This window comes from Rhinolophus sinicus, linkage group LG02 (genome assembly GCF_036562045.2).
Source record: "Rhinolophus sinicus isolate RSC01 linkage group LG02, ASM3656204v1, whole genome shotgun sequence".
NCBI lineage: Eukaryota > Metazoa > Chordata > Mammalia > Chiroptera > Rhinolophidae > Rhinolophus > Rhinolophus sinicus.
In genome coordinates, this window is record NC_133752.1 from 17,527,167 (window position 1) to 17,552,062 (window position 24,896).

At 44.3% G+C, this 24,896-nt stretch overlaps 1 protein-coding gene across 1 annotated transcript; it reads right to left on the minus strand.

Moving 5' to 3' along the window:
* Window positions 1-240: 240 nt before the first annotated feature.
* On the minus strand, window positions 241-9,543 carry CCKAR (cholecystokinin A receptor). The gene is made up of 5 exons (XM_019743859.2): window positions 9,223-9,543; window positions 8,277-8,528; window positions 5,186-5,447; window positions 3,196-3,323; window positions 241-2,271 (listed from the first exon to the last, which is right to left on the minus strand). The coding sequence occupies exons 1-5, from the start codon at window positions 9,332-9,334 to the stop codon at window positions 1,739-1,741; spliced, it is 1,287 nt and encodes a 428-aa protein (XP_019599418.2). The 5' UTR covers window positions 9,335-9,543; the 3' UTR covers window positions 241-1,738.
* Between the last annotated feature and the right edge of the window lie 15,353 nt (window positions 9,544-24,896).

Consider the following 24,896-nt stretch of genomic DNA (forward strand, 5'->3'; position numbering starts at 1 on the left):
ATCAAATGGTGACACTCATTAGCTTCTTCAATTATACTGCGTTCCTTCCTCTCATGATTACTTCTTCCCATTCTCCTCCCCTTCCCCTCTTCCTCATTGATTTTTTTCAATAATTGAAATCACTGGCCCTTGTGTGCTACAAAGATTGTCAGGCCTGGATCGATGGATGGTTATGGCCCCATGAAAACAAGAAAAAGAAAACTCACTTGTCAGATGCGTGGAGACATGGAAGCTATAATCTTTCTTTGTGTTTTTGTTGTTGTTGTTTTTGTTTTTTTTACTTCCTACACTAGCATGTAAACTTGCTTCAGTCAAAAATGTCTGTTAATTTATTTAAGCAGACAGGACAGTGTTGTCCTTAAAAAGAAAGAAGTACTGGTAGATTGGATTGACACATTCTATTCTAGAAATGCGTTTCTTGTTATCTAAATGTATAACCATATCTTATTTTAAATTGAGATTTCTAAATTAGAGGAGAGAGATTTCAACACTAATTTTGCAAAGAAAAGAAGTTCCCATGACACTCCAACTGTTGTAAAGAAATGTAAGATTATAACACTTGCTGAATTCCAACATCAATTGACTATTTTTCTTTTTTTAAATACACCAAAGAGTATACTTGTATGTGTAAAGAACATATGTTTGGTTTACACATGTACATAAAATCAGTACAATTATTAGCCAAATACATAGCTTGTATTTAAAGAACAGACAGCTTTGACAATCAAAAGCTATTTTGTTAATTGAGTCCAGGTATGCCCAACTTTTTATTCTGGGCCCAAATTTTTATTCTGGGCCCGACTATTCATTTTTCCACCCTTGGCCAGGTACGCATAGGTTACAACTCACCTTTGTACCTGGAGGTCTTTCTGGAAAAAAGAAAGTGCCAGATGAGTATGAAAAATAAAGTTGAGGCAAAGAAGCCCTAGGGCTTAATATCACCATATGAAGGTGGTGTTAAATGATAGATATCATTAAAGTAGAAAAAAATATTTCTATGTACCTTCTGGTACTTAATATTCCTTATAGTAAGATAGCATTTCATCTAGCTATTTTATTTGCCTTGCATCCTCTGTTATTTAAAGAAATGTAAGTTCCAAATCCTATCTTTGAGACAAAGTTTCTTATGCTATTCTGATGACCACATAAACTTATGTCTCTGAATGTCCTTGACCGACCTCAAGAAGAGAAAGTCAAGCTGTGCTCTTACTACAGAAAATGGCCAGAAGAGGGTTTGCTTCCTGTTCCTCTGTGTGGTCATGATGAGGGAGGTGGCCATAGTGTGTAGATGAACGGTTAGACTCCCCAGGGGCAAAGCAGCCACCACATTTCTGCATCAGCAGAAGCAGCAAAGCACAGAAGCATGTCACTATGGGGCATGAGAGACCACCTTGGATGTTCTAGAACCTCCTAAGGCTCAGTAGGGTCCACATCCCCGGTGGAACATGTCCTGGGCAATTACATTTGCAGCTCGAGCCCTGTTGGACTTCCATTACTGGCGTGCTGAGGTTTTTCTGATGGTGCATGATTGAAAATGTCCTGCCTTGAACTGCCTAGAAAGCAAGTTAAGCCCCCACCCTAGCAGTGTTTCCTGGAGCCCGGATGAAGGATGAAAAGCAGTGACTAGTTCCCCCTGCCAATGGAACCTTCTCCTCCCTCACGTCCTGCCTCCTCGTCCTCCTCGGTCTAGGCCCCCTTCCGCCGTCCCGCTCCTTCTGCCCTGCAGGGCGGCTCCTGCTCACGGGGGCGGGGCGGAGGCGCCCATGTGGCTGTACGAGTACCTGGACAGCGAGGCTCCTGTGGTCCTGCCTTCCTCGTCCTCTGCCACCTCTCCTCTCACCCCCCGGGGACCGGGGCTGGGGCAGCAGGGGAAGGTGGCCATGAAGCCCAGGCGGAACCGTTTGTTCATGAAGCAGTAGATGATGGGGTTGACGCAGGAGGAGGTGTAGGAGAGCAGGAGGATGAAGGAGATGGGGGTCCCCGAGAGGTGGCGCTCCGCGGAGGCCGTGTCGTAGGCCCGCCAGGCGTTGGCGCTAAAGATAGGCATCCAGCAGAGGAAGAAGAGGACCACGATGACCATGAGCATGCGGATCACCCGCTTCTTGGCCATCAGGTTGGCCGCGGAGCTGCTGCTCCTGATGCGCTCGACCCTGCCGCTGCTGCTGCTGGACAGCCGCTGAAGCTCCAGCTTCCGAGGGTGCTTGGCTTTCTGCAGGTAACACCCGTCGCTGTCCTCGTACCTGCCGCTGCTGCCCGTGCTCGGTTTCCTTTCTGGGTGGGCAAGGGACATCACTTATTGTTCGGGATGGGCCATGCCACACGGAAGGCGCGGAGCCCCCACCCCCTCCACCAAGGGGGCCAATCCAAACTTGAACTGAAGACTCGGGCAACCTTGGGCCTGCAATGTAAGCACTGATCTATACGAGTCCTTGGTAAGTACTGACCTGTACTAATCCTCTCCTTCAAATGAAAAGCTGCTTAAAACTAGTAAAATAATATCTAATATAGAACACGATATATAATGATAAAATAACGTTCTGTGTATGTAGAGTATAAGCATAAAAAATGATTGAAGAATGAATATTCACACTCTTTTCCTTATTTTCCCCAGCTCCTCAGGGGAAGGAAAGGACCCTGCTTCCTTGGTAAGCCTCCAAACTGCTTTTACTGGGAGGAATCTGGATAAAGAGCAAAAATCAGCAAAACCAAAGAAGCTAGAGAGACTAAGTTATACGCATAGTAAAGAAGGGAGTGGAGAGGTGGCGTGAGAAGGGGAAAAGGTTATGTGGGTAGTGGATTGTCATGAATGGGAAGGTGAGGCTTTGTGGCCACTGCAAAGTGAGGGTGAACGGAGGAGATAGGATGTGGCACTGGAATTATCATTAGCTTCTGTGGCCGAAGGGGGTCCATCTGAATACAGCGTTACAGAAAGACTGGGACACATGGGCCCTCAGCTTGTAGCTGGGGTTTGTGTGTATTATCTCATCTTATTCCACTCAGCACTCTGTTGCAAGGAATGGTTTCTCCATTGTACAGATGAGGAACTAGAGGTACTTGGTCTCATGACTGTGGCTTATGACACATAAGACTGTTCAGAGTACTTTTGAAAATATACTGTGGGCAGATCTGTTTTAAGTTACAGAAAACAAGCTTCTGTGACCTTTCAGTATAAATATACAGCTAAAAGATAGTTACCTCGAGCAGACTTCTTCTGGCTAGCATCAAATTTTATTCCTTGGTAAAGTTCCAAAGAGATTAATCCATATGCCACCATCATCACAATTCCAGGAATAAGAAAAAGGATGAGTAACAGGAATGTGTGCCTAATAAAATAAAAAGAAATCCAATAACCAGCAATCCAGTATTTCAAACTCAGATGGGATGGAATAAATAGGGTTCATCTCCATTTAAACTGGTCTGCGCAAACACGTTAATTACTTAGTATTTAATATCCTTGGAAATTCTATATCTGGAGATTCAGTCATTAGACATTGTTTACTTCTTTCCTCTTTTGATAAAGTCTCTTATGAAGGACTAGTTAAATTGGAAAAGTTTGGTGTAATTCTGTGCCTGAAACAAGTCTACATATAAAACTAATGAGAGCTTTCAAAAAAAAAAAAAGAGTATGTGAACTTTATCTCAATAAAATCGTTACCAAATAAATAAATAAACAAATAAAAGCTTACATTCATCGAGGACTTATTAAATGTGCTATACATTAGGCTAAGCATTTCATATAGATAATATTACAGATATTATTAGATATTAACTCTCATAATAACCTTTGAGGTAAGTACTGTTATCATAATGCCTACTCTACAGATGAGGAAACTGAGACTTAAAGAGATTTAAATAACTTGCTCTAAGTTACACAGCTAGTGGCAGAGGTGGGATTTGAATCCAAGCAATATGATTCTAGAACCTATGCTCTTAACCATATCCATATGCCATTTGTTGACTTTACAACAACAGAATACTCAAAAGCATGGGTAAGAATGATGGAAAACCCCCTTGGTTTTGTAAAACATGGCAAAACATTTTGGCTGTTTCTGACCCATTGGCCCAGCAGCATGCTCTCTCTAGTGCCTGGTGAGGCAGAGCTATGCTTTCTCTAAACACATTTGATTCCTGAAGCATCGTAGCCTCCTCTTTTATGAGTCTGGCCCCTAAATCATTTTTGTAGTCTGGCATGTGTAAGGTTACAGGATTAGGCCATAAAATTGTCAGAGGCTCATGGTGGCTCGGCCATTTCTCATTTCAATTGGACATGTTTTGATAAGATACCTTTTCAAGTCCCTCTCATTTGCAACATAATTCCGTGTGTGTGTGTGTGTGTGTGTGTGTGTGTGTGTGTTATTGGCTTGAAATGAAAAAAAGGAAGGCAGAGACAACAGATTTATCTCAGCTTTGAGTCATTTGTAAATGTCTAGTCCTCTGTTTCTAAAACATGCTTGGAATTAGTAAACATAATACCCTGAATTTGTGTAGTCTTTTAAAAGATGTATAATGGACTTTTTATATACATACTCTCATTTGAACCTTATACCCACCCAATGAGCTAGATAAAACACATCTATATTATTGAATCCTTATATAGATAAAGAACCTGTACCTCAGAAGCTTACGTGAATTTGTTCAACATCACCCAGCTAGTAAGGAAAGAAACACGTATTAGAATCTTGCTTTTTAAATTTCTAGTAAAGTGCTCTGTGCAAGTACCATAGCTGCAGCTCTACGAAAAACCAGATGGGATCTGGGACTCATCCTTCCTCTGTTTTCAATTCTTAGAAAACCATAACCCCCCAAATCATCTAGCCTGAACCTGCACTAGACCCTCGGGAAGCACACTGCATAGTGAGTAAGCACAGAGGCTCTGTCTTTTCTAGGCTTGTGACTTTGAACAATTTACTTAACCTCACCATGTCTCAGTTTCCTTATCTGTAAAATAGGGACAATAATAGTATCTACCCTATAGGGTTTTGAGAGGATTAATTGAATGAACATATGTGTGGAATTTAAAACAGAGCACCCTAAGTGTCTGCTATCACTATTGTCCTAGAAAAAGGTTAGAATGATCCTTCGGAAACTGATCCCCTGGCCACTCTGGACAATACGTTCCAGTTTTTATGAAAATTTCAACATTATATCAAGTTGTATCAAACAAATAAACAAGACACAACCTTACCAGGACTGCTGCATAACATCATTTGGCAGTAGAAAGCGGCACATATTCGCCGTCTGGTTGTTATTTTTGGTAAAAGGCACCAAGTTGCTGTAAATTGGATACGGAGTCATGATGGTAAAGGACAGACACCAGGTAACGGCGATCACCTTCAAAGCGTGGGATTTCGTCTGCCAGACCCGGGACTGTAAGGGTTTGCAAATTGCACCATATCTCTCCAGAGATATGGCGACTAGGTTAAAAGTGGATACACTCACAGAGGTGCCTGTGAAGGAACAAAGAAGTCGGTTTTGTTGGCTCTGAAATCCAAAGATTATTTGCACAGTAACTTAAGCGTATCTGATCTGCACAGTTTTGATATCAAAGAAAATCACTCAGCAAGAAATCTTGTGTATGTATATTTAAATGATTTATTCCTAGCTTTGTTTCAAAAAGGATTAAGAAAGCAGTTAAAGAAATGTATTTGCAAATACATCTGATTGCCAATTTTCAGGTACGTTTATGGAACTTTGATTACACCCTAACTCCTTCTTAGGCTGAAGGTGCTCATTAACTAATAATCAAGAGGATGAAATATGTTCCTGTCCCACAGAGATTTTTGGAGTAATACATACAAAAACAAAAAGTTCTAATTTTGAGCATGATCTAATTTTGAGCATAGTTAAGTTGACCTTATCACCCAGATTCTCAAGGACTGTGACACTGAAAGGTCACTGGAATTTGAGCTAAGGGCATTAAAACTCTTTCTGAAAACTTCTAGTACAGGCTGTTTTTAAGAGAGAAACATTCTAAATTGCAAAATGCACTTGCTTGAAAAAAACCATAAAAAAGTATGAAGAGGAAAAACTGCATACTGTAACTAAAAGCTTTTCTGGGTGGGAGGACTAGGGTCTTCCTTATTCTTTTTGCTTTTCTGTATTTTGTCGAGTGAGCATATATCATCAATGAGAAAGACATCACAACACCTCATTTAAAATGATATACTGAGTGAGCTATAGTCAGAAAAGCTTAATTTTCCTTAATTTTTGTGTTTTGTGTGTATCTATTTATTATAATGTCTTATCCCATTAAATTCCCTTTAATTCTTCATCAATGAATTCTTGCAATTTTTCTGATGATCTCTTACCGTGATTTCTTAAACCTAAGAATTCATTTAAGTTTGGGAGCAGAAGTTAGCCTGGGGTCTTTTATGTATACAAATTAATTCTCTGAGACTCTGTGTAAAAGCATTATTTTTGTAGGGAGACTATCCATAATATTTCTTAGATACTTAAAGAAGACTATAATCCCCAAAATCATTAAATAAACGCTCATATTCTGAGACAGGATTTGCTGTGTTTCACTGGACTTTACCCTATGGAGTTGATGACATTTAGATTAGAAAATATAGCCCCAAACTTCTCAGAGTCAAGTCTGTATGATGGGTCCACTGTAATTATAAAACGATCATTATGAAAGCCCCCCCCCCCCTTTTTTCGGCTATATATTAGGAGTAACTGTTAGGAATAGTATGAGCAGAACTTGAAATCAAGAGAAGAGTTGAAACCACTGAAATCAGAAGTCCATCCAAACATTCTCAGAATTATTTTGCTTTTCATTTCAGCTATTTAAAACATTTTTTATTGAGATGACATTCACATAAAATAAAATTAACCATTTGAAAGCTAACAATTCCATGGCATTTAGCAAATTCATGGCATTTAGCAAATTCATGGCATTTAGCAAGGTTGTGCAACAGCACAAGCACTCATTTTAAATCTCCTTTCACACATATATGGACTGGCCTTGAAAGCCTACAGTGCTAGGTAATGCGAGCTGTTGTTATTGCTTCATTGTTTAACAATGATCCCTTTCCTTTGTAAGACTGTTTTTATTTTCAGAGGACTTGGACACAGAATGACACTTTCTTGGTTATTTGTCCGTGGCACGCAGGTCGGTAATTCATCATCATTTTGTTAGTGCTGGATCTCACTTCCTCAACTGGGAGAAATAAAGGCTTTTAAAGCATTCCGGTCATTGAGGCCTGCCCGAGCCCAACTCAGCCCTGCATATTTTGCAAAGGCTTAGGCCAGAACAAAAACCAGCTCCCTCCCGTTTCTCTCCTCGCCGCCTCCTCCTCCTCCTCCCAACTAGTTCTCAGAACAGGCAAGGGACAAGGCAATTTGGCAGACAGAGGGGACCAGGAGACAAGTCTTCGTTCTGCTTCAGGAGAGCCGCAGCAGCTGGCAAACTGAGGCAGCGTCCTCACCACTGTGGTGGCACTGATCTGGGTTCAAATCCCAGCTCTGTGGCTTAACACCTGTGTACCCTTGAGCACATTATTAACTTCTCTGTGCCTCTGTTCCCTTCTCAGTGAGACAGGGAAAACTAACCATACTTACTTCGTAGGGTGATTGGCTGATTAAAAAAAAAGATCATGAAGTAAAAGCACTTAGCATAACATCGGGTGCGTAAAAACTACTCAGAATATTAGCTCTTGTGACTTTTATCATCATCATTTTGATTGGCATAGGCAGAGAGCCACATATCTCAGCCAATCATGGTCAACTTAGTGACCCCCACCGCCCCCATCTAGGGGCGAGGCATCTCTCTCTCTCTCTGGGGGAAAAGGCTGGGAAGTGAATCCTGAGAAGGGAGTCTAGAGCTGTGATGTAACTGGCTGTCAAAAAGTCCCTGTTCCCCAGGAAAGCAAGATCAACAACAGAAGGAACCTTCTTCCACCATCCTTGCCACCCCAAAAGCCATGACTCGGGTAGAGCTCAGAATACAATCAGTAGTTTCCAGAAAGTGACAGAGCAGCTTACATCTCTTCCTTTGTAACAGAAGCAAGTGAAACCTAGCTCTTCTGTGATTTCTTATCAACTTATTCCACTCTGAGACACTGACCTCTGAAACGTGTGACTGGTGACTGATTTCTGGGGACTGATGAGGACTCAGCTACTTCAAAGCCACCACCTGTGTCCTTGCCAGACGTTTTGGCTTTTTTTTTACACTCAGCGGGGCTCTTCCATGGAGGCTGTCAGGGGTTTGGGAAGGTCTGGGGCTGAGTGGGGTCTGTGGTGAGCTCCAGAAATAGTCCCCTGCAACAACTCACCCATGAAGTAGGTGGTGGTCTTGCAAACGGCGCTTCCGAAGATGAAATCCTTGAGCAGGTTGGGGATGAGGTTGAACGGCATGCAGAAGAGGCAGAGCATGAGGTCGCTGACGGCCAGGGACAGCAGGAAGATGTTGGTGACAGTTCTCATCCTCTTGTTCCGAATCAGCACCGTGATGACCAGCGTGTTCCCCAGCACGCTGAGCAGGAATATCAAAGAATACAAGAGAATCTGCACCGCTGGCTGCCATTCTGCAAAGAGTAATAGGGACAAGACCAAGACGGAGGGATGGAGGTTATGAGAGCAGAATGTTAAAACCTAAGCACACGAAGCCAACAGTTATTTCCTCCTGATTTTTTTTTTTTTTGCAGGGGTGCAGTCCTTAAACCCAACTCTTCCTGTACTGACAATCTTTTGCAGAAACAAACTGAGGAGAGCACAGAGTGATTCCGTTGCTTCTGAAAGGTTGGTTTGTTAAAGGATCACTCCGGGGAACCACTTTTTCTTAAGAACAAAGCTTCTCCAGTGAATAATGATTGCTTTCTTTCCTAGCTGCTAAGCATTATCTCGCTTTAATCACTTCTTCACGCCCGGATTTCCCCCAAGAAAAGGCAACAGCTAGATTGTGACAGCACCTTTTCTGTAACGCTTGTTAAGTTCAAGCCTCGACACTTGTACTCCCTGCTTGCTACACTTCAGCGCCTCCTCCCCCTGCTTTTGTTCCCCCAACTCCTATACGTTAATCCCCACTCTCCCGAGGGGAACCATGAGCATATTTGACTCAATTCTGCTTGTTGATCTCTTATCCAAACTTCTGAACAGATGACTTTATCCAGCCTTGTCTCACGAGGGCTTCGTTATGTTTTCTCTGTCAGCCTTGCCTTTGCTGATTTCTCCCTCAACCTAATAGTTTTCTGAATGAAAATAACGGTCTCTGACGCCTACCTTTGGAAGGATGGGGCTGATCCAAGCAGAAAAGCGTCTCATTTTCGATGCCTAGTTCGCAGGGAGGAGTGGTGTTGCTTCCATTCACAAGAAGGCTGTCAACCACATCCATCCTTGCCTGCTGCTTTCCACCCAGTGCCGGCGAGCTGGTGAATTGCTCACTCTCGTCTCATTCCTCTAATGGCTGGAGAGTCTCCCAGATGCGACCTGCTGTGGAGGGGCAGGGAGGGAGAGATCTCCAGGTGTGGGCTTTTTCAGCCATTCCTAAAGGCGACTTGAGTTCACCACACTCAGCCCAGCTGGGCAAGCACTTGTGCTGCTGTCTTGGAACAGGCAGCCAATGCAAGCCAAGCCCGTTCCACCTTCCAGGCCCACCCCTCCCACTCCTGGGCCAGCCTTAGGGCCCCGAGCACAGACTGTGAGTTAACCCTTCCCAGAGTGTCGCTGCTTTTACACACACACACACACACGCGTGGGCACACACATGCACGGACACATAAGCACACACACTCCCCCAGTACCTCCCTTCTCTGTATAGGAACCTGTCACCATCCCCGACACATGCAGAATGAAGCCCAAACTGGTTGTGTGAGACAGGAACAATTAACACGGTAACAGATCCGATAATGCAGACCATCAGGACTAAAGGACACGGAAGGACTGTGTTTCTACCTCCTTATATAAAAGCAATTAGTGCCTTTTTAGCTTTGGAACCGCGCCCGGCAATGTGTGTGCATATAACTGCCGGCTGGTTGTTAAGCTGTTACCAACCAAAGTGTTATTTCTGGTGGTCTCTGTCTGCCTGTGTTTACCTTAAAGAGGGGAGGTATTTCTGAATGTAGGTTCCTGGATTCTCATTACAAAAACAGTTAGTAAGATTTCCCATTTATTGATGTTTTTCATTCATTCACCCATTCAGCACAAAATCATCGACAGCCACCCATTTGCTAGACACTTTTCTGGGCACGTAAGCAAATAATGAACAAGATTATTTCAGATAGTGTTAAGCCCCATGAAGGAAGTAAAGCAGGGAGATGTGATGGAAAGGAATGGGTTGGGGGTGCGAATTTAGATGGGATGGGTCAGCAAAAGCCTCCTGGAGGAAGCGACCGTGATAAGACCTGGATGACAAGAAGGAGGGAGCTTGTGAAGATCTGGAGAAAGCTGCTTCTAGGCAGGAGGAACCGTATTTTTGGCAGAGGTCACAGGGCATGCAAAGGGCCTGAGGTGCGAATAAGCTTGGCCTGTTTGAGGAGCAGGTAAGCAGTAGAAGTGAGTGAGTGGCAAACGGTGAGAGGTGAGGTTAGCGAGGGGCACGAGTCTGGGGGTCTGGGTTTTCTGTGAAGCTCTGTGGTGTTTGAAAACCCATCATTCAGAGGGTCTCCTCAGTTCAGACCTTTGGGAAAGCAAATGACAGCAGTGGAACCCCTGTTTCTGCTGACGGGCCTGGCAGGGCTAAGACTTGGTTTACTAGCTAGACACCTCTGGCGCCCCTTATGTACTGACAACACAGTTGACAATGCTACATACCATATCTTTGCTGAATTCTTGCCAGACACAGATAAACTAACTGGCATTTTCACTGTTGAGGCTCAGATGTGGGGCTGGGAAGATAGTGGTACCTCTTTTCTTTGAAACCATGGATATCTCATGTTTGAAGCACTTAGTCATGAAAACTAGAAGTGGAGGGCACTTTAGAGAAGGAATCGGTAATTAGTAAGAGGACAGGCTTTGACATCATACAGAGCTGGGATCAAATCCTGGTCTCACTGGTTACCTGCTTGAACTACTGGGCCAGTCCTTTAACCTCTCTTAGACTCATTCCCTTCGTCTGCAAGTGCAGATGAAAACGACTTCATAGATATTTGTTGTGGAGATTGATTGCCCCAAGGCAGTGCCTGACACAAAAAAAATGTTCAGCAAATCACAGATAATATTAATAGCTATCTAATAATTATTATTTTCCTTTTATGCACGAGGAAACTGAGACTCGGGATGGCCACGTGATCTGCTGGTGAGAACCCGCGGTGGATACCCCCTTGTGGACCCAGCGAGCCCCACGCTCACACGACTTCCTGCGGCCTGGAGCGTTCTTCATTATCTAGTATCGCGTAGCCCCCACTGGGAGCCATGATTCCTGCCTCCCTCCTCCTTCCTGCCACATGTTCTGTTGGATGAATCTTCCCAGTGTGCGGAATGATCCGGACACTGCCCACGAGGAGCGGACCCGTGTAGTACTATCCTGATCCGCGAGGGATGAACTTGCAGGCTTTGACCCTGAGCTCAGCTAAATTTCACCCTACTGCTGTTCCCAGCAGCTCGAGGCTTCCAGTGCTTCAAGTGGGGCAGCCATCGTCACCACCCCCAGACGTGCCTCCTCCTGAGCTTCATCAGGCCCATCAGCAGCTGCTCCAACCCTTGCAGGGGGCCTGCTGCTGCAGGTCCGAGAGCAGTGACAGGGCTCAGGGCCAGCCTGCCCGGAACTGAAAGAGTCCGATTTGGGACAAGTTCCTTCCTTCCTTCCTTCCTTCCTTCCTTCCTTCCTTCCTTCCTTCCTTCCTTCCTTCCTTCCTTCCTTCCTCCCTCCCTCCCTCCCTCCCTCCCTCCCTCCCTCCTTTCCTTCTTTCATTTCTGTTCCATTCTTTTTGACAGTGGGCAGGAAGTGAGGGTGGAGTGTCGGAGGGTGGGTGCTAGAGGTTTTGTAAACTCACAAGGAGTGAGTGAGTGGGGTACATTTGAGTCCTGTGCTTTACAAACTGTGGTGCACATCTGAATCACTCAGGTTAGTGGTTAATAAATGGGGGTTTCCTGGCCCTCCCTCCCAGTGATTCTGAGCCTTTAGCCCGAGGCCTGGGAATCTGCATTTTTTAATGCAGCACCCTGGTGATTTGGAGGCCAGTGATCACAGGATTACCCCTTGGGCTTCCCTGGAAGCCATTCAGAGCATGAGCACAGGCATCAGACTACAGGAACCTAAGCCTGGTCCTCACCACCATCTGTGGAATGGGAACACATTATTTCAGTCTCAGCTTATTCATCTATAAAATGGACACAACATAAGGTAATGCTACCTATAAACAAAGCAAAACATGGAAAGCACTTAGAACAACGCTTGGAACATAGCATTGGACACTAATTGTTATTATTAGTGGATAAGATTAATTCCAGGGATGCTCTATTTATCCCCATTACCATGGCCAGGTTAAGGGTTTGGGTCTCCACTACTTAGCACAGTGCCTGGCATATAGTATGGGGGAAATATAAATGAAAAGAGAGTGAAAGTTAGGACAGCCGATATGTCATTGCTTATCATACCCATTTATCACTCTGTTACATTGGTTCTTTTCCTGGCCAACTCTGCCTTCTTCACCCTGAGTTTCTGAATCAGGGTTCCGATAAAGTTCAACTGAAGATGAGAGAATTCCAACAGTAGGTCCTGGGGCTTTCAAGAGAAGAGCCAATGCATTTTCCAGGGTGTTAGGCCTTATTTCATTCCTCGACACACATTATTGAATGCCTTTTAAGTGCCAGGTGCTGGGGATAAGCCATGAGTAAATAGATGAAATCCTGCCCTCATGAAATTCTCAGTCCACAGCAGGAGACAGGTAATAAAAACACTGGGCAAAATGGAAATGCCCCTCTCTCCTTGGAACCCTATCTTCTGACTGGGCACAGTTCCAGGCAAATTGTTTAAAAAAAATTACTAGATTGTGTTGAAATGGTGTAAGTGGCTCCCCTGTCTCCCAGACACACAGTACTGGGCCACGCATAAACCTGGGTCCACAGAGGCCTATGGGTGTCGGGGACTGTTCTCTGGCAAATACTGCCCTGGAAGGACAGGACATGGGCCATCGCGGTGGGTTCCTGGGTAAGGAAATTCATAGCTGCTCCCCAAACCATTTCCTATCTTAAGAAACAATTGTTCTGAAACATCCTAAAGATTTGCTATGTGTTTTTCCTCATTATGACATTAATCACATGCTTGTTGCAATGTTTTTTTTAAATAAAGAAAACTAGGTAAGTATAAATATAACGCAAACGTCAGGGCTGTACATGATTTAGTCTTAATGTGGTGCCACTTTCAGAGAAACACAGTCCAGAAGTCAAAGGAATTGAACATTGCAGGAGGACACCCAATTCACAGGGCAGCCTGACATTTTTTAACGTCCTCTTGCCTGTCCTCGACAATTTCCCACCTCTGCAGCTCAGAATGCCACTCTCTAAGTTCCTTCCTCTTCATTTCCCTCCCAAATGCACCCAGACTGTGGCTTGCTAACATTTACATCTTTCTTTCTCCAACCCTCTCAGACTTCTGAGAGTGACCGACTGGGATTTCCTCTCTCCTCACTCTGCGCTGGCCACAGTAGGTCACTCGGCAGGGTGACGTGCTGAGGTGCTGGGGCACCCCTGCTCCCCACTGAGGACTGTGGGCAACTGCCTCCTGGAGCTCTTCTCCCACTGGTTCCCCTTTTTGGAGACATTGCAATGGATCATTTCTGATGCTACTGAGGAAGGCAAGCTCCATGTCTGCCTGATGAGGCTGCCACTTAGCAAGCCATAGCTGGGTTTCAGCAAGAGCTTTGCCTCCTCGGTCTTTATATCCTCACCTGGAGAGTGGGTTACAGAGGAAACACCAGAGGGCTGCTGGGACATTACATGACACAATGTGTATAAAACACCCAGCAGAGTGTTTGGCATGTTATAAGGGCCCAGTAAGTGATGATGATTCTACTGCTACTACTAACTTACCATGTTGCATGTTGATAGCAGCATTAAAATCATTCTTAATGCCACTGCTTCAAGATAACGTTTAACCACGGTTTGGTAGATGTCCTTCCAGGCTTTTCCTCCAAACACAATTTTTTTTTTTTTTAAAGCCAATTTGGAATCATACTCTATATACAGTATTCACGCTATTTGCCACTTTTTTTTTTAAATTTATTGGGGTGACCATTGTTAGTAAAATTACATAGATTTCAGGTGTACAATCTACTTATCGCTTTTTGAAAATGTGTTTTAAAATAAATTTTTCCCTCAAAATGAGATTACATAGTTTTTGTAGGGTTCTGAAAAAAAAGTGTTTATTTTTTTAAGTTAGATAAGAAAGTAAAAAAAAAAATCTATAACCCCATCATCTAGAGACTTAAAAAGGTGTTTTATATAAATGCTCTTTTGTACATTCATTTTTTCACTTAGCGTTATTTCATTATCACGGGTCAGTACTTTTTTATAGAGTTCTTTTTAGTGCTGTCTGTTGTTCCATTAAGAGCACGTCCTTTCATTTACTAAAATGCTTCCATACAGTGGGATATTTAGTTACATTTTTCAGCCTTCTGCTTTTATCAGTGACACCCGTGCACACGTTTTTGTGGCACTAGATGTACATCAACGATATCAGAGCTGCCATCAGCACAACTCCAAGGGCAGCGTTCATTGCCCTTCGTCCAGTGTTCACATCTGCTATGCGGCAGGAACTGATGTCTTGTTCTTTCTTGGGGGTGAAAGTAAACATCTGTCCAATTTTTCCACGTCATCTCCACTGCTGTACCCCCAGTCCACGGGCTCATTCTCCTCACATGTGGAATTGTAGCCCCCTTAACTGATCCCCCTACTTTTCCTTGGCCTCCTCCCATCTCTTCTCCATGCAGTTGCCTGAGTGGTGTGTTTGTTACACAGACCAGACTGTCACTGAGTACCTGGAACTCTCCAGCCTTTCCCCGTGAGGCCCTGCAGCATGGCCCTGCCTCCCTCCGTGGCTTCATCTTGCAGTCCTTCCTCCCCACTCCCCTATTCTGTGCAGACCAGACGTTCTTCCTCCTCCCTCCTGTGCCATGCTCCTGGCCCACTCCCTGCCCCGATGCCCATAGTCTTTGCACACGTCGTTCTCTCTGCCTGGGCTTTTCTGCCTCCTATTTTACTCTCATTAATCCCCACCCACTGATGCCAACTTCTCAGGGAAATCTTCCGTTGGGCCCAGACTAGAAAAAGTTTCCCTGTGGGATATTTCCATGGCTCCCAAGTTTCTTCTTTTACTTACTCTGCACTTGCATAGCTCTTCCTATGGTTTGTAATATTATCTTTGTGTGATTGCGGGATCATCATGTCTCCCCACGAGCCTGAAGCTCCATGAAGACAAGGGCCATGTCTGTTTTGCACATCATCGTAGAAACTCCTCAGTGTAAGCAGCCAGCACTGATCCCTTAAAACCTCCATGTTTACAATTATGTATTATTATAATTTTCTTTTACAGATGAAGAAGATAGTTCTCAAGGAGATGGCAAAAGCAGCATCAGTATTTGGGCCCAGGGAGGATTGGTGCGAACATTTATGCTCCTTTCATTACACACTAGAGTGTAAATACCACCCTAACAATTCTCAGAGTCTAATGGGAACAGAGACCAACAACTGACTTATTTCCACTCCCACCTAGTCCTCAGCACAGTGTGGAGGGAGCTTGTGAGTCTTTAAGACCCAAGGGCATGAATCTCAGAATGGAAATTCATCGTGTTTGACAGACACTGAGGGAGACATTTGGTGGCAGAGGTTCTGGTAACTTGAGAGTCAGCAGGAAGACAAAATCGAATTAGCTTAGAATTTTCCCCTTCTTTCTCAGGGTCTGCAAGGACCACATAGAGTGGAATACCAAGAGGCAACTGCTATGATGTGAACACACGAGGGCCTTAATGTGTGTCATTACTGTGCCATCTCTATGACCCGGTCTCACCCTTGACCTTCATCCCTCGGAATGTCCAGTTCCTCATCCATAAAGTACAGATCATAATATGAACCTCACAGGATCATGTGAAGATCCCGTGGGTGGGGTACATGAGGGACATGAGTGAAAAGTTCTGTCTGAATTCTAGAGAGATGTGGGAGTGATAAAAGCACCAATTACTGAGCATGGACACTCCCCAGGATGCGTGAGTCTGCTGTTTCTATTCCTAACATAACCTTGTGAGGTAGCTTCTATGATCGCATTTTACCCACGAGGAATCTCAGAGTCCCAAGAATTAGACCTGTTGCCCCACCACAGAGCATTCTCCAGTTACATATGGGAGTCCTCAAAGCAGGGGCACCGACAAGCCATTCTCTCAGCTGCAGTTCCCTCATGACGTCTATCACGTTATCTCCCACCGTGGACCCCACCGTGGACATGCACTATCCCTGCAACCACTGTAATCCCATTATCAGAATGCCACAGTCTGTGGAAAAAACACCATCTCCATATATCCCCACAATGGCCAGTCCTTGGACACCAGCATGCAGAGGCGGGAACCGAGTACCCAGATGGATCCCTTTGGGTCAGAACCTCAGAAAGTCTCCCGTGAAAACAGTTCCATCAGCAGCTCCTACCCCATCCAAAGGCCCACCCTGTTCCTCCATCTCCCTCCTCTCCTGCTGTACACCCCCACCCAGCGCTTTTCTCCTTCCTAACTTCAAAGACAAAAGCCCCATGTCTGTAATTATATCAGTGGATGCACAGAGCTGGATGTGCCTCCCTTGGGTGGTGGGGAGGTCTGTGTCCCACCTCTGCCAGCCAAATGTCTTATTACATTATTATTATCATCATCGCTCAGTAGGAGCGATTAGGCCAGGAAGATGCTGTGGCACACGGTTAGGTCACTAAAAACCCGAGGTTCAAATGCCTCCGAGGTGTGGGGAGCCAGCAACATTGCTCTTACGGGAACCTTTTAGAGAGTTGTGCCCGGCTGGCATCTGATCCACCCACGTGTCCACTTGCTATTTTGGGGTTGTAACAGCTACCAAATCCATTAACTGGACTAAAAGTGAAAGCAATTGGAAGTACAAGTGCCTTGAAATGTTTAAGCACTATAATGATGATCTGGCCTAATTACTGTTGAAAGTAGGGTCAGAACGAAACTCTTGATGTCCGTCCCCTTCATAGCCCAATAAACGAGAGGAGAAATGTCAGATTTAAGGATTAAAAAATATAATTTCTATGCTTTTAGAAATACAATTTCTAAACCTTAGATTTGAAGTTCAGTGATCTTAGAAAGGCACTAACAGACAATTCTAGCACCTAAGCGCCCAATCTCAGAGCTTATTCTGTGGTGATGTAATTCACTATTGGTCTGTTGCCACAAAGTGCCGAGTTCCTGGAGGGCAGGGCCCTGTCAGCCTTGTTTGCTGCAATCATATCTCCAGGTTTTCCTACACTGTCTTGTGCATTATAAGCATTCATTAAATGTTTCCTGCGTAAAAGGAGAAAGAAATGGGAGGGTTGATATAATTTAATGTCATTTTATCATTCTTATAGATGGAAGAAAATTTTGGAGTCTGAAATTGTGTGGTTTTCCAGACTGGATGGAATCATCTCCCTTATTTCACTTGTGATATGACTGTTTTGAGAACTCAGGTCTCTTGAATGAAGTGCTCTTTCCAAACCATTAATAACAGCAGGAACAATGAAAGTAATAATAATAACTAACATTTATTGACGTCTGTTTCCAGAGCTTTATACACATTCACTCATACAATCTTCACATCAACCCCATGAAGTGGAATTACTATGATCCCTATTTTCCAGAGAGGTTGAGTACTTTTCCCAAGGCCACAAAAGAACAGGAACATGTTCTTGGGTGATGCTTCAGTTCGTTTCAAAGCTAGCCACTGGGCGCACCAGCCCCAGGGCCACCTGCTGCAGGTCAAGTTCAGCCGCAGCCTGTGCCCTGCCTAGGGCCACCCAGCAGGAGCCACAAAGCAATCTGCAGATGGCCACTGTCTGCGTCATGCTTGGCTGTGACTTCAGAGGCCAAGCTGCAAACCAAGGCCAGCTGCCACTAGTGCCGAGCTTAGGGCTACTCAGCCAGAGGTACGGGACATGCTGTGGGGACAGAGCCCCAGAAAGCAGTTTTCAGGCTCTCGGCCTCACGTGGAAAGGTGCTGGCTCGGGTAGTAGATGGCCATCAGCTATGGGTAGTTGGCCGTCAGCTGTGGCCCTTAAGCCATTGGCCACTAATATAACTGCTGCAGCTGCGTTAGGGAGGAGAGTCGAGTGAAGTCGAGGAGAGAGTCGATCGGTTGGCAGAAAGCGGACAGCAGGTCGCACGTTCTGTGAATCCAGCCTCCAGTGAGACTATAGCGATATGACTCCCCTACCTATGGCTCCGTGGGTGTTTCTTTTTGGCCCCACCATATCCTGTGTTCTTATGTGGGGAGTGGGACCAGAAGCCCCGCAGGCCGCCCCGCACGACACAGGCTCAAGGCAGATGCTGCTTGTCTGGGTTCTGTAAACCTTTGAGAGACCCTAGGAAAGTCTGCAGCATGAGCCAAGACAGGCGGTTTCTACAAAAAAGCCACTGGAAAACTCTTAGGTGTGCCCAAAAGTTGGGTGGGGCAGGGTCTCGAATCACCAGGGTGTGGTGAATGCTGGGAAGGGGGAGGGCTCAACAAAGAAACAATGGCTTCCAGCAGCTCCTCTGTCCATGAGAAAGCTGCCCCTCCAGCCCTCGTTCTAAAGCCAGACAATTCAGTTCCCTGTCCCACACCACATATCCCTACTGTCGCCTCGCCAGCTGCTGCCCAGAGCTGGAGCTCAGAGCCAGCGATTCTGTCGGTAAGTCCGTGTGTGGTCCCTTCAGGAGGAACACCTGGGCCTCCAGCTGCCCTCCGTCTCAGCCACAATCTCCACTTTCTTCACAACCAGAAATTATGGGGACTTCTCTCCCTGGCACTGGAACCATGGGCTGGGGAGGCTGGGGTGGCACTGGGGCCCCTTGCTCTTCCAGGGAGGCCTCCACAGCTAAGATCTCCTTCTCAATTTTTAATTGTCCCATGAAGGTCAGCCTGCCCCTCCTACCAGTCTCGAGGTGGCTTCTTCTGTCATAGGGCTTGGGTTCAGCAAGATTTCAGGCGAGATTGTCTCAGTGATGGTTGTTTTGTAGTTTAGTTGTAATTTTGTTGTGGTCGTGAGAGAAGGTAAGCACAGTGTCGTGCGGGGCGTCCAGCAGGGTCTCTGTTCCAGCTCCCCACACAAGAACACAGGATATGGTGAGGCCAAAAAGGAACACCCATGGAGCCATAGGTAGGGGAGTCATACTGCTATATTCTCGCTGACGGCTGGGTTGGAGACACAGGAAGCAGGAACCACACAATCCTCAACCCTCATTGCGCCGCTTGCAGGCTCAGCCACCATCTCCTTGCTAGTCCCCATTTTTCTGCTAGCATAGCCACAGCAGTTATATTAGGGGCCATGGCTCACTGGTTACAGGTGACGGCCAACTAGCCACAGCTGATGGCCATCCAATCACAGTTGATGACCATTTACTACTTGAGCCAGCACCTTTCTATGTGAGGCCGAGAGCCTGGAAACTGTACTCCTGGCTCTGTTCCCACACACAGTGTTTACCTACTGCACCATCTTGACCAGAACTCTTTTTATCTTGCATTTTGATTACTAGTGATGTTGAGCATCTTTTTGCATATTATTGATCATTTGTATTTTTCTTTTGTGAATTTCTTTTTATTCCTTTTTTATCCATTTCTTTTTGTCATTGGCTTATGAGCTCTCTATTATATTCTGATACCAAACATTTATTAAATATGTTAAAAATATTCTCTCTCAATCTATCTCTTGTGCTTGTTATTTACACAACTCGATTGGAATCCTGGCACTAATGTTGACTTTCTGGATGACTTGAACAAATACTTACCCCTCTGAGCTTTAGAGTCCTCATCTGCAAAATAAAAGTAGCATTTACCTTTAGGGTTATTGATAGAATTAAATGAGATAATGACTATAAAATGCTTGGCCCAATACCTGGCATATAATAAGTTCTCAAAAAGTAATTATTAGTATTCATTTTAATCTTTAAAATATTCTTCCATGAATGAGCCAAAATAAAGTCTACCTTCAACTTTCACCCATTGGTTATAGATCTATTTTCTACAGGAAAACAAAAAATGAGTCTGAAAGATCTTTTAGGATGAATAGTAGAAAAAACATCACATCTGATTTTAGTTTATAACTTCTACAAGAGGTCTGTTTTATTTTCATTTGTAGCTAGTGTTGTAGAAATCAAATTGTTAGCACAGCAGGGGAAAGCCTGAATAGAAGTAAAATTCAGTTTCCATTGAAAAAACTTTTAAAGCAAATTTATAAAAACATTTTTCATAACAGCCCTGGAAGATGCAGAGACATCCTGTCTTCTTCTTTCCCCTATAACCTTATCGTGTTTCCCCAAAAATAAGACCTAGCTGGGCAATCAGCTCTAATGCATCTTTTGGAGCAAAAATTAATGTAAGACCCAGTTTTATTTTACTATAAGACCCCATCTTATATAAAATAACATAATATAACATAATATAATACCAGGTCTTATATTAATTTTTGCTCCAAAAGATGCATTAGAGCTGATTGTCCGGCTAGGTCTTATTTTCAGAGAAACAGAGTACCTACAAAATCATTGTTCTTAAAACCACCCATTTGTTCTGAGAGACCAAACAGCTCCTTCTAAATCTGAATGATCATAAGACTTTATGACCATGCTCTGTAGGTCACAGACCTTCTCATGAATTTGATTCCTCCAACAAACCTCTAATATAATTGAGACAGGAAGACCTGCTTTCTCCAAACTTCCAAATGAGGAAACAGAGGCTCTGAAGGCAAAGCTATCTATGACTTTCCCAGTTGCACTTGGGGTTCCCTCCTAGGCACATCTATACCACTATGTACATAACTCTATCAAATCATGTCCAAGTCATGTGTATACGTCTTGGTCTTCTCCACTAGACAAGTTCCTAGGGAGTAGAAACTCTGCCTTCTGTCTGTGCATCCTGTATACCTGCCCAGCATGAATGCATGGAGGGATGGGTAGATGGAAGGATGGGTGAATAGATGGATGGATGTCATACCTGCCAGGAAGTGGTACCCAGGTCTCTACAAGCCATATCAAGCACTCCTTTTTTAGATGTATTAAAAACATTTTTAAGTATCTTAAATGACCAGACAGTACAATTGACTTTTTGGGATGTGTATATAGAGTTCTATGAATTTTAGGACATGTATAGATTTGTGTATTCATTGCCTTAATCAAGTAACAGAACTGTTCCATCATCACCAAAAAACAACTCCCTTATGTTGCCCTTTATAGTCATACCCTCTCCTGCTCCCAACCCCTGGCTGCCACTGGTCTGTTCTCTACTATCAGTTTGTCTTTCAAGAATGTCATATAAGTGGAATCATACAGTGTGAAGTTTTTGAGTCTGATTTCTTTCACTCAGTATAATGCATTTGAGGTCCATTCAAGTTTGTGTATCCATAGTTTTTTTCTTTTATATTGCTGAGCAGTATTCCTTTGTGTGGCTACACCACAGAGCGTTTATCCATTCACCTATAGAAGACAATGTAGGTTGTTTACAGTTTGGGGCAATTATGAGCAAAGCTACTATGAACACTTGTGTACAAGTTGTTATGTGAACCTAAGCTTTAATTTCTCTAGGGCAAATTCCCAGGAATGATATGCCTAAGTCTTATGGTAAGTATATGTTTAACGTTTTAAGAAATTACCAAACTGTTTTTCAGAATAGTTATATCGAGCATTCTCACCCTCACACCATAAAACCTTTAAAAAAAACTTGTTCCTTTTTTCCTGTCTTGGGATAGGACCCTATTCCCAGGCTTCCATCCCTCTAACTTCTCCTCCGTGTACCCTTTAGAAAACCAGGTGCCTCTCTGAACTCCAGGTCCCAGGAGACAGCCATCTGTCGGATGTACATTAAGGGGCATTAGAAGGTGCACCCCCTCCAAGCCTCTCCGTCCTGGCTTTCAAATGCCTTCCCTCCTACAGCACCAGATTCTATCTTTCATCCTTGTTAAAAAGCAGCTGGTCAGGATTGGGACCACGCTGGGCTCGTATCAGTCATATTCTCCTTAGTACAAACCACAGAGCTTTCCCAAATATAGAGTTGGTTCTGGAAAAGGAGCAGCCAGGAGGGGTTGGGCCTCCAGAGGGATTTGGCGGAAGGCAGAGGGTGCCCAACCCTGTTTCTCTATCCCAAAGCAGCTTTACTCACCTACACTCTGACTCTTGGTCGTGGGCCAGAGTGACCCACTCCCCAGTCCTTCTTGTTCCTACGCACGGTGATCAGTTCTCCCTTTTCACTTTGCCACCATGAACACAGTACCGCTGGTTCCTCTCACCTCAACCTTTCATGCTGTTGTGATTAACACAGAGAACCAATCTAAAAGAGATGCTCCTAGATTGGTTATAAAGCCCCAGATACAATGGCATCTCATATCTGGCTTCTTTCTTTGGGTCCAATTATGTGCCCCCTCCTAATTTGACACCAAGATGGGGGGTGGGGCAGGGGAATCCTGTTATAACACAAGCTATACGATGGAAGATGGTCCTGCCCCCAAAACTTTACAAGAGGTACCACTGCCTCTTGAAATAATCTATGTATAATCTTTCAAGCCTCATGCTCTTTATGTTATCTGTGATTTTAAACACAGCCCTGGCAATGAAGTATGATGGTGTCAGACCTCATAGCCACAAATCATGATGTTATTGGAGTGGCTTCATTCTTGACAAACTTCACAAACACAGGGGATGGAAAGAAGAGGCTCCTTTTGTCTTTGTCTCTTTGTGAGATCTCGACATGATGCAGACCCACATTCTTCTAATGGGCCTTGGCCCCCCCTCCGGGTGGTGTAATCTGTCCATGAAGCACATGATAGCATTGGTCTCTGTGAAGCTGAGGGCCACATGGGCTGGGCCTACAGGCCCTTGCCCCCTGGAGGTGGTGTTTTAGATAGAGTGACACGTCTCTATTCTCTGATCCTCCTGCCCTGCCGGCCCACCGGGGTTTCCTTATTTTAGGAAGCCAGTTGTTCTTAGGCTTCCCAGTGCAGTGAGTCCTCCATGCCGTGGCCCCTGCTACACTGACTGGGCAATACGCACACCAGAAGCTCTTTGTCCCCCAGCTGGGCCTCACAACCTTGCCCCTGGGGCTTATAGACTAGACAGCAGAGAGAGGGGAGAACCAGGGTGTGGGATGAGAGTGTTTGTTTTTAGGGATGGTAGGTCTGATGGGGGTCACAACACAAAATCCCATGATGGGAAAGTGGGGAGAAAGGACATGGTTGCTACAGAATCTGCTACATGCTCTTCATCCCCAGTGTCTCTGAATGACCTTGATAGTGAGGACCAAGGAAATGGCCCTTGGTCCTCTCTTTGCTGGGTCTTTCCTGCTTCAGTGAAGCTAACTGCTTACCGGGGGAAAGGTGACACTAAAATGTGTTCTCTAAACTATAAGCTAAAGTACATATCAGTAAAGAGGCAGATAGTAAATATTTTTGGCTTTGCAGATCATATATTCTCTGTCACTATTCATCTCTTCCTGGAGCATAAAGGAAGCCAAGACATTATGTACACGAATGGGCATAGTTGTATTCCAATAAAACTTTATTGACAAAAACAGACAATGGCCTGGATTTGGCCCATGAGTGGACCAAGTTTGCTCACCCCTCCTGTAGGGGATGGCAGACAAGCCAGAGAAAGATTCCAGCTCCCTATTATACCAGCTCTGAATTACTTATATTTAGTCTGTTAGGTGAGAGAGAAATATCTATCTTGTTTAGGAAGCTGTATCGTGGGGTTTCTTTGTCACAACAGCCTATCCTGTCCTTGTTTGGCTCATGTCCTTATTTCACTTAAAACTTGTGTTTGAATGCCACCTTCTCAGAGAGGCCTTCCCTGATCACCTCATCCGAAATAATACCTCCCATCATCTCTAGTCCCTTGACCTGCTTAATTTTTAAATTGGACCTATTACATACAACATCACATATTTTGAATAATTTTTTAACTCTATCTCCCAGTAAGTTCAAGGAAATTTTTCATCTTAATTTTGTATTTCCCCACCTGGAACAGGGGTAGCACATAGTAGGTACTCAATGAATATATGGTGAGTGAAAGATTGAAAAATGAACAACCTTAAAGGATCTGGGAAGTTCAAAATATAAGAGACTAAAACTGGTGTCTAAACTTTTAAAGTCTATCCCCCCATTAGCCAAACGTTTTTGTGCATGTATTAGTCCCAACTCTAGGTCTATTCCTTTATTTATAAATTATCTAGAAATTTTGAAAGGATAAGATGAAGAAAAGGAAATAGAGCTTCTTAGCCAGCAGTGAATTGTCTCATGCATGCACTTTGGAGTCCACCGAGTAAGAGGAAGCGGTAAGAGAAGAGAAGGCCTAGATAAAAGCCGACGTTGGGGATGGGTGGGGAGTCTGTGTACCAGTGCAAATCCAGCCCTGACTTATTGGATCGCCAAAAGGTCTTTGAGGGCATTGTCTTTCTCAAATCTTTGCTGATGCTGCCTCTCAGCTGGGTGAATGGTTCAAGAAGCCAGCTTTTTTTTAACAAGCAGCGTACAGTCTAGGGGATGTCCCCAGCCATGAAACAACAAATTCATATCCCAGGTTTTCAGACCAACTGAAAAATTTGGTACTTGACTCTTGCGAAGGAACTTGGGATGGGGGTGGTCTCTTCTTTCTTCTAATTTCCAACTTGTCTAGAGTACACCTGTGTTTCTTTTATTTTAGGTAGACTAGCTCTCATTCATTTCTTAAACTCAGTCCACATGCCAGGCACTGTGCTAAGCTAATTCAAGGGGGCGAATTTAAAAACAAGGTTCTCAAAACCTAGGA